A 13,887-nucleotide genomic window follows, 5' to 3' on the forward strand; every position below is an offset into this window, starting at 1 on the left:
CTTTAATAATAAGTAGTATTATTGGGTTTATACGGTTTATATGAAAATTTTTTAAGTAAGCAATATTGACGTAACTGTACTGGCGCATAGGAATATAAAAGCAATTGTCTGAAAATACAAAAGTTAAATTTACGCTGTAAATGAAATTCGGGCCAACTTTCTCATTAACGGATAGAAGAAAATTGGCCAAGTTTTGAGTATTTAATCTCGTTGTTAGCAAGAAATAACCCCAAAACGTTATTTGTCAGGGCTGCATTACACCCGGGAGACTTAATACCGTGGCATAATGTCATAATACGCAGGGTTAGGAACATGTGAAACCTTTTACAGGTCGTATCAAACGTAAACACAAAATGATGCCGCTAGACAGTTTAAATTTCTGCGTTGTTGCAGACGCAAAGAGAGTTAAATTAAAATGTTGCGTGTATTTTATAGCACCGTGTAAATAATTCGATTCCCTAAAATAAAACCAAACTCAATAAAACTCAACGTCGTTGTTTGAATTGATATTAAAACTAAATTTCACGAGAAGCATTTTTATCGAACCCCAGTCGACATTTAAAGCGCCAAACAATTTCCATCGTGCCTTTTTAGCTCGCGTGTAATTGGATTTGCATACTTACTTTTTAGAGTTTGATACGCTTTTTAAGACGTTAATCTTTATCGAATGTTCAATGACTATGCTGTCCGAAATGCTTCCATGGTTTCGGCTATCCGTACAATTGAAACAATATTAAATCGCCATTAAAACGCTGGAATGTAATACCATTCGATTCGAAGTTCGTTGTACGTGGCATCCCTTTTTACCAATTGGAAGGTGAGGGGGAGGGAAAAACTATAAAACCCCCAAATAACAATAACATATGACGTATCTAGCTGCGTCGTAAAAAGTGTTTTATTACGAAACAGTCTAGATATGACACAGTTGTTATTACTAAATTGCATAGCACGTGAATTATTTTTCTAGGGAGCTGGTGCTGCTCCGCATACGAATACACCGGCCAACTATCATATATTTCCATTTCTATAGGTTTCATACGGTACACTCTCATATTTTTTGATTACGTCCGTGCGTCGCGACATTTTTGTTACTATCGAATTGGCAAAGTTGGCCAACGACGTTGAGTTTTACTATAATTAAATATGCATCATATTGGGGATGTTTTCTAACTCTACTCGAAAACACTAGAAGCTCCGCAATTTTTATCAATTGCGAAGAAATTTGATATTTTACTTCTGACATTCGATCAGTAATTATTTCCCTTGGTATCGTGTGAAAATCTGAAAGTAAATTGATAAATGCCTGACAATATTTAATATCACATCGGTGAGTACCCAAAAAGCAATTTCAATATTTCAATTTATACATTTTTAATCCCAATTTATATTTACAAATAGTTGTAGTATTTGCATCGCATTTTATTCTCATTAATTTCGCTGCTGTAAACCTTATTTAAATTCGCTCGATATAAAAGGCAGATATTCGAATTAATTTTATTTATTTTTAAAAAATTTATTATTTATAAATAACTTTCCAAAAATTGAACTTTTACTTGATGAAAATATTTTTACGAAATTAAACTAGAACAAACGATATTGAGATGCACAAATTTGATGATATTTTTGATGTTTTATGCATCAAAAAGCAAGAAAAGTCAATGTTTATTTAAGAATGCTTGTAAGATGTATATTTCGGAAAATTCAAGAAATATGTAATAATATAAATAATTTAAATATAATATGTTATATATACAGGCTTAGTAAAAAATACTAGAACGTTTAAATATCTCGAGAACTGCCAAAGCTGGAACTATAAGACTGTAAGATATACATTTCGAAAAATTAGAAAAATATATTATAATATCTGTTGAATAAATGAGTCCAGCGTAAATTATTATTCTCAAAATAATTTAAATGTTATATTATACAGGATTATATATACTATATACATGGTTACTAAAAAGTACCGGAAAGCCTTAATATCTCCGAAACTGCTCAAGGTTGGAAAGATAAAATTCAATACCTAGGGGTTTTTGAACATTCATAACCCAAAAATGCTAACGGCAATGGTGTTAGACTTACAACTATTAAGATACATGTCATAATTATGTTATTTCAAAGCTGGCAAAGCTTGAACGATAAAATCAATACCTCGGAGTTTTGAACATACAGAAATCAAAAATACTAACAGCAGTGTTGTCAGATTTGCCTCTGTAAATAAAAAAAATCTTAACATCTTAGAATTTTGGTGGTTTTAGTATCAGTGATTGGTTACCAGAATTATAAATATCACGAGACCTTGCCTAATTCAACATGGGCAGTTCATTGCAACCCAAATAAATAGGGCATTCCATTTAAAATAAAATTATTACTTTTAACGTAAATGTGGTAAATCTGACAACATTGCCGTTAGCATTTTTGAATTATGCGAGTTCAAAAACCCTCACGTATTGAATTTTATTATTCCAGCTTTGGCAGTTTTCGAGACAACTTAAGCGTCCCTTTACTTTTTACTAACCCTGTATATAAGTATGTTTTTAGTGCTTAAAATACCTACTTGCGTTCTATTACTTCACTTCCGTCTCCCATTACATTAATAGTTTATTATAATATATGCCTGCACCTAGGAGTATTAAGAAAGTTAGACTTTTTATATTTATAGACGTAGGAAGAAAATTTTGAAATAACTCTAAACTTCATTCACCCCATATTAAACACCGATCAAAACATTTTAAAAATAAAAAATACATATGAGAAGAAAGTTTTCAAATCACAAAAAATTCAAAAATTCGGAGAGTACACGTAAAAATATGGATCGTGCATTAAAGAGCGCATAAAAATGAATGTTCTGATTTTATTTATGTCATAAATTCAGAAATGGAAAATAATTTTGTAATTGTACAAAGTGCACGAAAATGTCAGAAACTAAACTTTTTAAATCTTTAGAGAAGTTATTACCTAATGACCAATTGGATTTGAATGGTTGTTAGACCTAAATTTAAAAACTCTGCAAAAACTGTTGCGACTTTTTATATGTAGTGAGCGTTTAAAATATGAACCAAATTCATTTAAAAATCAGATATTGGATGATTTCTTGAGTATTATTTACAGTAAACAGAAAATATACAGGGTGGGTCAAAAAGTAGATGTCGATACCAAGTTGTAATATGGACTTTAGAAAATATAAAACAAGGAAAATTTGTTCCATATTTTAGCCGTTGATTGTATCTAGATATCGGAAGATTATAATCTTCTTTATAAGATAATTTCCTACAACAATTTGTCAAAATCTGAACATCGTTTGTTCTAATTTAACTTGTTAATTACATTTCCATCTTCAGCATCTTGCTACGTGTTAGACAATGCCGCAAATTAAGCTTGGATTGCAATACACTTAACAAATTAAGCCTAAGGAAAAATAAACCCTAATATATTTTCCTTTTGTTATTATCAAAACACGTTTAAAATTCTTTTATAGTCAATTCAGATAAATTTTTGTTAATTAAAAATTTACCTTCATTTTTATTTCATTGCATAATTATTAATGGAATTTTTGGTACCTATTCCTGCGTGACGGCTATACTAATTTTTGCTTTAAATTCCCAGAATAGCAACGGTATTTAATACTGGCACCATGCTGCGTAAAATCCGGCAGAAGCATGTAGTAAACTTCATACATAGTGCTCATAAATTTATGTTGGCATATAACTGGCAGTAAAACGATTGAATGAAAGTGGAATTAATTTCTCCACGACCATCGAGTAAACAGCGTTTCTCCTCTACATCCAGAAGTGCAATCAAAAACAAGTAAACCCAAAAAAGAACGCAATAACAAAATTTGTCGGCGAAATCGACGAAAGATGAATATTCTTATTAGAATTACAAAGTTGAATTTAATCCTGTCTGTAAACCGCCGAGAAGTAAAGGATTTTAAAACTTTATAGTCTGAAAATGTTCGGGGTTGATTTATTTTTAAAAATATGCAAATTTTTTACTGCCACTTCCAAACGTTTGGCTGTTCATTATTAAGAAATATACTCCGGGCTTGGCAATTTGTTTCCGTGAAGTAGAACTGCGTCAAAAACAGCGGTTATTTTAATTTTAAGGTGGTAATTATTCCGTGGGAACGAGTAAAGCCGATGCACTAAAAAAAATGACAACCTTTCGCGATAATTCCGGTTGACGCTAACGGCAAACACAATGTGAATTGCTTGATACCTCCGAATAATATGTATATCAATATTGAACGTTGACACAATTTAATGTTATGTAAACATTATTGCCGGAATAGCAAATATTTAATAAATCAAATACCAATTGCTGCGGATTTAATATAATGGTCAATGTGTTACTTTTTTTAAACCTGTCGATTTGACGATGTTAGATAAACGAAAAAATGTACCTCGCAATGGACATTTTCAAAAACTATAACATTGAGTAAGTGAGCTGACTCTCATTTTTTTGATTGTATTAACTCTTGACTGCCTAAAACACATTTTCATATGCACTGAATACGTACGTATTGAAAAGTACCACATAATAAGCCCCTGCATTGCTTTTTTAACAATTTGACTGTAACTTCTAAACCATTAGTTTCGCTAAAGGAAAAATTTCCAGCAAGCCCCAATGGAAAAAAGAACAAAGGCAAAAATGATATAATATTTATAATGGAGAATAGCGTCCGCCGCATATATCCCCTTCGGTGGTTAAAAACAAGCTAATTTATAAACTATGCATAAGGGGAAACTCGTAAAACGTAGTACTCAATATATTTTGAGTTTTTCCTTTGTATGGCGCATTATTCGTCAGCGTTGAACTACGTGGAAGTGTTACTAAATTTGCCCGATTTTTTCTTCCAGAGACTGTCGTGTGGTTCGAGATCCGCAGACGCTGAAATCAAAGGGGTATGGTTTCGTATCCTTTATTAAGAAAGGGGTAAGTAAGTTGAGTCGAATTTTGTCTCGCTATGAATATATTACTTATAATGTTCTGTCGTGAGTTGTTACTTGTTCGTAATATAAATGCAAATTTTTTTCGCGTAGAACTTAAACTAAAGAAACCCGCGCCTTGATTTTGAGAACTAACATTATAACATTGGAATACTACTAGGCATCCAAATAGAAGCTAGACTCGCATACTAAAAAGGTCATAACTTCGACGACGTGAGAATGAATATTGTCATGCTTCCATCTTGAAACTAGGCGGATTTTTAATATACAACCTTATGATAATGACTAGTTATCAAAACCATTTTTACAGATAACTATCTACAGATGGACATTAAGCCTGAATTATTTAAAAACATCTAACTTGATACATTGTCGTTGTATAGATGTTAGCGACAGTCGAATTCTTGTCCTGTGGGGAATATAAATATTTTGTGCCTGTTACCGACTGGGGCAAAAAGGGGGTCTTAGTCTTAGAAACCTAAAAATTGACGAACCGTGAGTACATTTCCTCTTTCCGGTCTTCGAAAGAAACAATAATAGTTCTGAAATATTAGTTTTTAGCTTTATGCCCAAATAACAACTAGCATAGCATTCACAATGCTCTTTTTGTTTTTTTTATCACTTTTTGTTATATGTTTATCATTATCATATATGATTTTCTGGAGAACAACAAAAAATGTCTTAATATGCGGCTTTATCCCAGCAATTGTTCTAAACACCCTACTTGAAATATTGGTTTGTGATATAGTTCTCACGTCAATGATTTTAAAATAAGCAAATGTCAGAATGGAATGGATCTAATAAAAGAGTCGCATAACAAATATAAATACCAGGGAACGTTCCCACTTCAGATTTTGTGAACGATTCGGGCCACCGGGGAACCAAATTCGATTCCAACGTAAAAAAAAATACGGAAAAAGAGGGCCATCGGGAGAAACAGGAAACATCGGGCAATAAAATTACGTTCCTGATGTTTTCTAAACGTCATATTTTCGGAACCGGTGATTTTTTTTAACAAACAACCGAATAAATTAATTATTAAAGGCAAAAGAAAATACTAGGTGTCAGAACGATCCCTTTCCGCGTCAAATCGTCTCTGATTTAGTGCATAATATTTGTACAGGTTCAGAGACCTTTTTATGGTTGCAGTATGTACACGTGTACTTGTAACAACTTCAAACAGCCATTAAAATTAGCACTAGCTTGCGCTATCATCGGACGAAAGACGATTCAAAATGAAATAACACAGTATACTACAGTAACGACTGTAACAATATGAAAAACTCAGGATACTCAGTATTTGCTTTTACCGATTTTTATTTGGACTGTCTCGCCTATGAACTATAGCCCTGAACTTCCTTGCTGTTTACGTTATTGGGTTAGTAATTGCATTATTAATTAGTTCTCAAACAAGCAATCGATAATTTGAGACATGGTTTAGTTAAAGCGATCGTTTTTCTTCTCCAGGAAGCTGAGAGTGCTATAGCAGCAATGAACGGACAATGGTTAGGCAGTCGGAGCATTCGGACTAATTGGGCTACCAGGAAACCACCGACTACGAAAAATGAGGGTGAGTGTCAAAGACGGCCGCATTCCAAATTTCCAAATATTGAGTGTCACTTAAATATATATATTTTTAAGATTATTGATTCTACTAAGTTAAACACGTGAAACTAACTACTTAATATCTTTAAGAATTTAGTGTCTTTGTTCTAATTTGGTTGCGTTGCGTCAACTGCGAAAATGAAAACAAGTTTTGTAGGAAAACTTTTTAAGAAAACCCACTGGGATGTAATAGTAAATCTGACGTTCTGAAGGTTGCGCGTTTGAAAAAATTCGCTCGTATTTTTCCTTGTCGGAAAACTTTGGTTTCGTAATAAATATAAATGTCCCAGAAGAGCACCGAAGCAAGTACAAAAATAATAATCCGACATAGAACGAAAAAATCATATGCAAATTAAAGTCTTTAAAGAGGGCTCGTCAGATATGCTGTTCAAGTTTTCCGTTAAGAAAATTCGAACGCCGAGAAATTTTGAATAAATAAATTTATTTAACCGGAAAAAGCAAGTAGCTTCACTTGAAGCTTTTAAACGCTGAGAGAACGACGGTACGGGTTTAATCCGGGACATGATATTTACTTTTCGCCACTAATTAAAGTGTTTATCCCAAAACCTGTTGGTTAAATTTTTAAGTATGTCAACACTTTTTGATATTTTCACGCGATTAATCTTGCAAACGCGAATGTGAAAAGTTATTTGCATCAGAAAGTGCCAGCAGCACAAAATTCAAATGAAATAGGATTTGAATCTGCACAAATAGAAGTTGCTCTTTTAAAACTTTAATCGATAACAAGAGGGGCGTTTAAAGTTCTTTTATTGCTCGAAAATTTGTAACGAGTTAAGCTAGAATTTTAACGGACGAAGACAAATAGCGGAAATGGGAATGTAAAACTAGACTCGCTTCGTACGTAACCGAAAGTTTTTAAACCCCATTTTGACATTAAACCGAGCGATATGCCAGTCCCCTCTAAATGCCTGCTTGTATTAATATTCGCCATTGATCAATACAGAAATAATGTTGTTTCATAATTAACTTACAACGTGAAATTATTGTTACAATCGAATATGACGAGAATTCGGACTGGGGTGATTGCTACCATTAGCAATATTGTATCGGATCTAACTCAATCTGTCACACCATGGGTAATTGAATTATGCAAAATTATTTCAATTGGTTAAGCGTCGGGGAAGCGGGGAATTTTATTTTTTAGAAAAGCGACCGGTTAAATTGTTTCAAATAAAATTCAACCAAATTAATTAAGTGCATCAAATTTGACTTTATTATTTAATGCTGGATAAATGAAAATAGGGTTGGGTAACCGCCAATGGGAGCGGTTACTAAAGGGTAAAAGCCGGATAACGGGTACAACAGTCTCAAGAGAAAACACACGTCACTCAAAACCTTGCATGTATTGTACAGGGTGGGCCGGTTAAAATCTCAAAATCTGCAAAAAATATCAAAGTTGTTGGGATTCACTTATACTTTGAAAAATATTACGGATGTTTTCATTTTCGTGTACAAGTAACAACCTTTTTCTTTTAAATTGAACACCTTGTATATTTAATGTTTTTTTACATTCTTCGGAAAAGTTCTACACCTATATTTCTGACGTATTCTAGTAATAATAATAATAATAATAATAATAATAATAATATATAGTAATAGCAAAACAAAGATTACATTTATATGTTTAGTCTGCAGTTAAATATGTCGCATACATTCGACAAATTATTACAACTAGGACAGGCTACATTTATAGAACAGGTTTGTTCTGGCCGTCGGATAGTTTATACCGGTATGTAATAATTTATAAATGAAGATAACTGATACGCACCCTCGCCTTTGTTCAAGACTAATCATAAAATCATAATATAAACCTCTCGGTGAATATGCATCATCAGTTTTGAACACTTGGTGTTTCAAAATTTCAAGCAACGCGTACTGAAGTTTACATCTACCCGTCCTTAATTATTTAGTACTCACGCTGTATACTCTGTAAACTGTATTAGATTAGTAACCGCAGACCGGGAATTATTAAAATCATGCTGATTTGGTGAGATAATGTTCTTTACATAGTTGAAAATGCGGTCATACAGAATAGATTGGTCTGTAATTACTTACGCGACTTCTTTTATCACTTGATTCCTTGAAATGTCGGAGATAAATTCCAAAAAAAGGGGCTATATCACTATATCACTTGCAAAAGTTTAGAGCAAACATTAATACAATGCATATCATTTTATTCTTTAATTTACGACTAGGACGAGAGAATTGTATCTATTATCAAAATGCACGAGGATCATCACAGCCGCTTTGCTGTATTCTTCAAGATATGCTTCATAAGCGGTTTTGAGATGAGATTTTATCTTATATCTTAACCATTGAAAATAGATAAGGTAAGTGGTTACACCGTTTTTTTTTGTGAATTTTTGCATTCTGTTTTATATCACGTAGGATATTTACGGGTGTAATTATTGAAAATTATATTTCTAACAAAAATGTCATATTATTTTTCCATAAACTTCTGGAACGCTTCAACAATTTAAACCAAAAATTCTCAATTAGTGTGTAGAAGTTCAGCATATAATGTATTTTAAGTTGTCTTTCTGAAATTGTAACACTTTTGGAGTCTATTAGTTGTGAATTCACGCTTCATTGTGAGTTGAGGGACACGAATAGTCAATGCAGGATGATCTTCACTACCAAATCAAGTACTGTTTCATTTTAAAAAATCTAATATGCAATTTATAGTAAAAGTTGTTGCTATGGTTAACATATTCCCGAGCATTAAAGTCGCCGAAGGCTATAATATTATTGGTGTGAAGAATTTCATTGAGCTGCAATGCTTATCAAAATGAGGGCCGTATGTACAATATCGCTATAATTAATAAACTACTATGTTTCCTATACAGCTACTGAATTTTATGTCAAAAGTGGCGTTTGTTAGTCTAAATATATAAGGGATCTACATTAATTATATGTCTATATTTTAAAAGCAAACAACTAACCAAAACTAACATTAAAAATCTGAATTATAAAAGCTTTTGTTTTCAAATCGAAACACACAATTTTTCGCATTTGAATTTGTTTTCCTATTTGAAAAAAAAGTGTACATTTCGAAATGTTAATAATAAAACGTTTTTTCATTGAAAATTTGTCACTACAAAAAAATCTAGTCCTGCAGAAAGTGCCACTTAACTTAGCCATTGCTTATTGTTATGGTTAATTTAATGCAAAAAAATGTTCTTCAATATATAAAAGGTTTTTCTATAAAAACTAATTAATGGAGAAAATGCTCATAGTAAAGAGAAAAATTAATATTTGCAACATCCTGAAAAAAAATACAATTGTAATAATATAAAAATGAGATTTATTATAATAAAAAGTTTTCTAATTTTTGCCTATCCCTTATGGTCCTAAAATCCTTAAATCCTTCTGTCCAAAATTTGTTCCATTTTTAGAATTTAAACAATAACTTTAATTACGGGGTATAATTTAGGAGATTGAAATCGTCAAACGAGAGTTAATAGTAGGTGCAATTTCTGTAGTGCTCGATTGTTTGCTAATTAATTTTCAATCAATAACCTTTTAGTATTTTTTTGATGCAAAAACATTTTTTTGCTAATATTTCGAAATATAGCACAAAGTCGCTTTATTTTAAATACCAAAAATTATTAAAATTTAACGATTTTTCATGTTAGTTTTTAACCACCTTGAATTTATGTATTTTCAAAATATCAGCAAATCCAGCAGATCCCCATTTATGAAGAAACCAATCCCAAATATATTGTATAGGATTTCCATCGGAGAAATCGATAGATATATTTAGAGCTACAAAAGTCACTTTTTACTTAAATTCAAAATATGTCAGAAACGCTTAGACTTAGATATGGGACATTATATACAAAAATATCAGGACAGTTCAAAGGAATTCAAAAATATATGCAAATATAAGTAAATTCAATAACGTTTTTTTTTTTCGGGTTCTGAAAATCTTCGATACAAGGGCCACGTTATAGAAATACAATTACCCTAATATTCGTTTCAATATAGTGAAATTTTTTTCAACTTGAAAATGTAACAGTTTTAACGATGCCCTTTAAGAGAAAATGTCGTTAGGTAAGTTATAACAGATAAAAATAGGCGCCATTTCTAGGCAGAGTGTTTCACAAACTAATTTACAACATTACGGATAGGAGCGCTCTCGAATTTGCCCTAAAATGTTGATTTCGAAAAAAAAAAACGGGCGTGCGGAGCGAAAATTACCTGTGCATATTAATGTATTGTTAGTAACAACGCTAATTATAAAAGAACTAACGGCGTCAAATGTTAATTAAAACCGGGGTATATTTTCGCGTAGGAAAATTAAGTTCTGATGTGAGAACGCTAGAGTGTAAGGCTGAAATTTTAATGTCAATTTGTACCTGGTGGGTAACTCTGCAACTCGATTAGAATTGGCTGTCCCATCAACCGTTTTCTAAGCTGAAAATTTATAGTAGTCTGCAAACACAGGACGAGTGCGCTTCGTATGGTCCACCGAATTACCCTCCGGATTCTTGATGTAGGCAATGTTGCAAAATTCATCTCCCAAATGGCCGGTGCCGACAAACTGTTACGCAAAGAACTTCACCCCGAAGCCCTAATCAAAAGTAACTTTAAGAACACCCGGGATCGTTTTTGTTTCACTCTATTTTCTTTGATTTGACCGGACACATATTCGCTTTAACTTTTAAATCGAATTCTATTTGTGTTTCGAACGCAAATGCACATAAAAGTTTGCCGAAATGTAAAGATCAACTTCGAAACTAACTTAAATCGCCCACCCTAAAGTTAGCTTAAACGATTTTAAACTATTTTCGTTAATACGAAGCGAATAACGTCACAAAGTTTCGTTACAGCGTACGTGCCGTCATAATTCACGTTTAAAAATGTACAGGGCTGGAAAGAAATGCCTGTAAATATATAATTTAAAATCCATAAGAAAAAATGAAACGTAAGTTCAGCCGTCTTAAGTCTCATACCAATAGTAATATATTTCTTGTATTGTTATGTATGAGGTTACATTGTTTATGAGCAATCAATCGTATATTTCAAGGGATTAATTATCATCGCCATGTCGTAATGATATCAATTTTAATTTCCAATTTAAGCTTTACAGCAAATTAATTTAACGTTAAATATTATTACCAGTCGAAGCGCCCAGACTCTACAACGCAAGAGCTTATTCAAAATTCATAAGTTAAATAAATGGAACCGTTAAATATTGAATTGTCACTATTTTCGCTCTAAATTTTTGTCATTTTATAGGTCGCACGTGCTGCATATAGAGTTGCTCGCTGAATAAATGCTGAACTGATGTTCTTAAAAAATTCTTATAATTCGAAGTTTAATATCCAAATTTAAACTTGAAAAAGAATTTCTGGACATTAGATACCAAAGAGTATTTTATTTTTCGCTGATTAAATCACAGTTTAGTTATGGGCGTGCTTGTTGATGGGAGATAAGATGTCATCATAATAGGTTTTTAGAAGTTGAAATATGTTATGAAAAGAATATTCTCTACTTTATAAATAAAAAAATATCTTTGACTTCAAAGAGCTGTATTGCTGAAATCAAAACGACCCTACATCAGTAGATTACAAAACCAAGACAACAAAATTAAAAACAATTGGAAAAAGAAAATTAAAAAAAAAGAATTTTAAATCAACACTAAAAGATAGATTCTGCAAAGAGATGGACGTTTTATATATAGACTATTTAAAACTATTTCTTTGTAGATCAACAGTGACTATTTTAATGAAGGCTACACAATATGTTTCCGATTGATTAGATAAAACGATTCAAGTGGACATAATTTAGACAACTTTATCAAAGGCCTTTGAGAGAGTTGGTCATAAGCTGTTTAATAAAGGTTTTGGTTTAATTGCTAGGGTCGCTACTGCGGGACAGGAAGCATATAATGGGTCCTTAGATGTCTTTTATGCCACCTCAGGGATACCACAAGGATTTAATCTTGGTCATTTACTATTCTTGATGTTCTCTAATGATGTTGCACAGCTGTTTCTTTTCTTCTATTACTAGTGTTGACTCCACCAGCCTCCAATAGCAGCTCGATACCTTCCAGAAATGATGCGCTGGTAATTAACTAAGTTTAAATGTTTCTAAATGTAAAGTTTTGAGTTTCACAGTAACCCATTTATAGAGTTTACATCGATCCGAGAAAGAGAGTATAGGGAGGGTTACTAAAATTGTTAGTTAGTTAGAGTATTTATCCGGAACGGAGAATTGAGAATGAGCAATTGCTTAGCAAGTTCAATGCTCGGTCACTGGAAAGTGAAGATTCAGATCCAATATTATATAAAATAAATAAAAGTATATTATATGAAATCTTCAATAACAAGATCGACTAGATCGATTCGAACATTATCTTTTATGTTAAAATCCCTAATATTAATTTATACAAAAAAACGCAAAGTAATATATAAAACTAGTGAGCAGTATTGTACCGCAAGATATACTAAATCACAAAAAAAAATGTTTTGGTTTAGCAGGCGCTGACATGATAAATAAGGATAAAGTGATAGATAAAGAGGCAGATCACGACACATGTTAATTCATTAAACAAATTAAACAATATAAAGAATGTTCAAACAATGCTTCCAAAGACTTCAATACCTGGTCTTCTCAGTTGATCCTCATTTTCAAAAACTCGCTGGTAAGCATAATTTTTGCAATATCCCTATTTAAAAGATACGAATAGAGTGAAATCCGAAACCATTTTTTCAGAAATCAGCCTGATAGGTAATCGCACACGCTTGAGGATTGGACAGCAGTTTCTAACGTTTGCAAGTAGTAACTTATACAAAGCTTCTTCAATATTGTATTACAAGAGGTTGCACTAACGCTCAGTTAGAGTTAAGAGAACCATTATAAAAAAGGGCTTATTACATGTGTTCCATAAATCCCAACCGACAAATTATACCTAAAACGAGGTTGATGTCTAAATATTCGGTGTACTCTAAGAGTATTTCTTGCCCAATATTGAGCATTTCGCAATTTCAAAATTTTTTTTTTCGTCCTACCAAATAATCTTTCTTAGCCCATGACAAATTCTAAATTTGAACGGGTGAAATTTTTGTTTTCTAAAAATAAAACTAACCAAATCTGGTTTTATAAATGCGCCATACTGCTTAAGGTTTGTAGTTAATCTTCCAATTTTTTTTTGTCTTCTCTCTGAGCAGTTATTTAAACTTCTCCTCTTCCAGACGCTACAACAACAATAAAATTATTTTGATATTTTCTCAACCCCATCATGTAAGCTAAACAAAATATTGAACATTTAATAAAAACACTTTTTTGTGATTTATCGTATTCTGTC

The 13,887-nt window shown here is 32.1% G+C and overlaps 1 protein-coding gene across 1 annotated transcript in view; it reads left to right on the forward strand.

Moving 5' to 3' along the window:
* LOC132695647 (cytotoxic granule associated RNA binding protein TIA1-like) overlaps positions 1-13,887 on the forward strand; it is a 30,831-nt gene that overhangs the window by 10,192 nt on the left and 6,752 nt on the right. Inside the window, exons 3-4 of the mRNA XM_060660034.1 lie at positions 4,860-4,935; positions 6,417-6,519. Of these exons, the coding sequence (XP_060516017.1) occupies positions 4,860-4,935; positions 6,417-6,519 (179 nt within the window). The remainder of the gene's footprint in view (positions 1-4,859; positions 4,936-6,416; positions 6,520-13,887) is intronic.

This window comes from Cylas formicarius, unplaced genomic scaffold (assembly GCF_029955315.1).
Source record: "Cylas formicarius isolate icCylForm1 unplaced genomic scaffold, icCylForm1.1 PGA_scaffold_12__32_contigs__length_19106922, whole genome shotgun sequence".
NCBI lineage: Eukaryota > Metazoa > Arthropoda > Insecta > Coleoptera > Brentidae > Cylas > Cylas formicarius.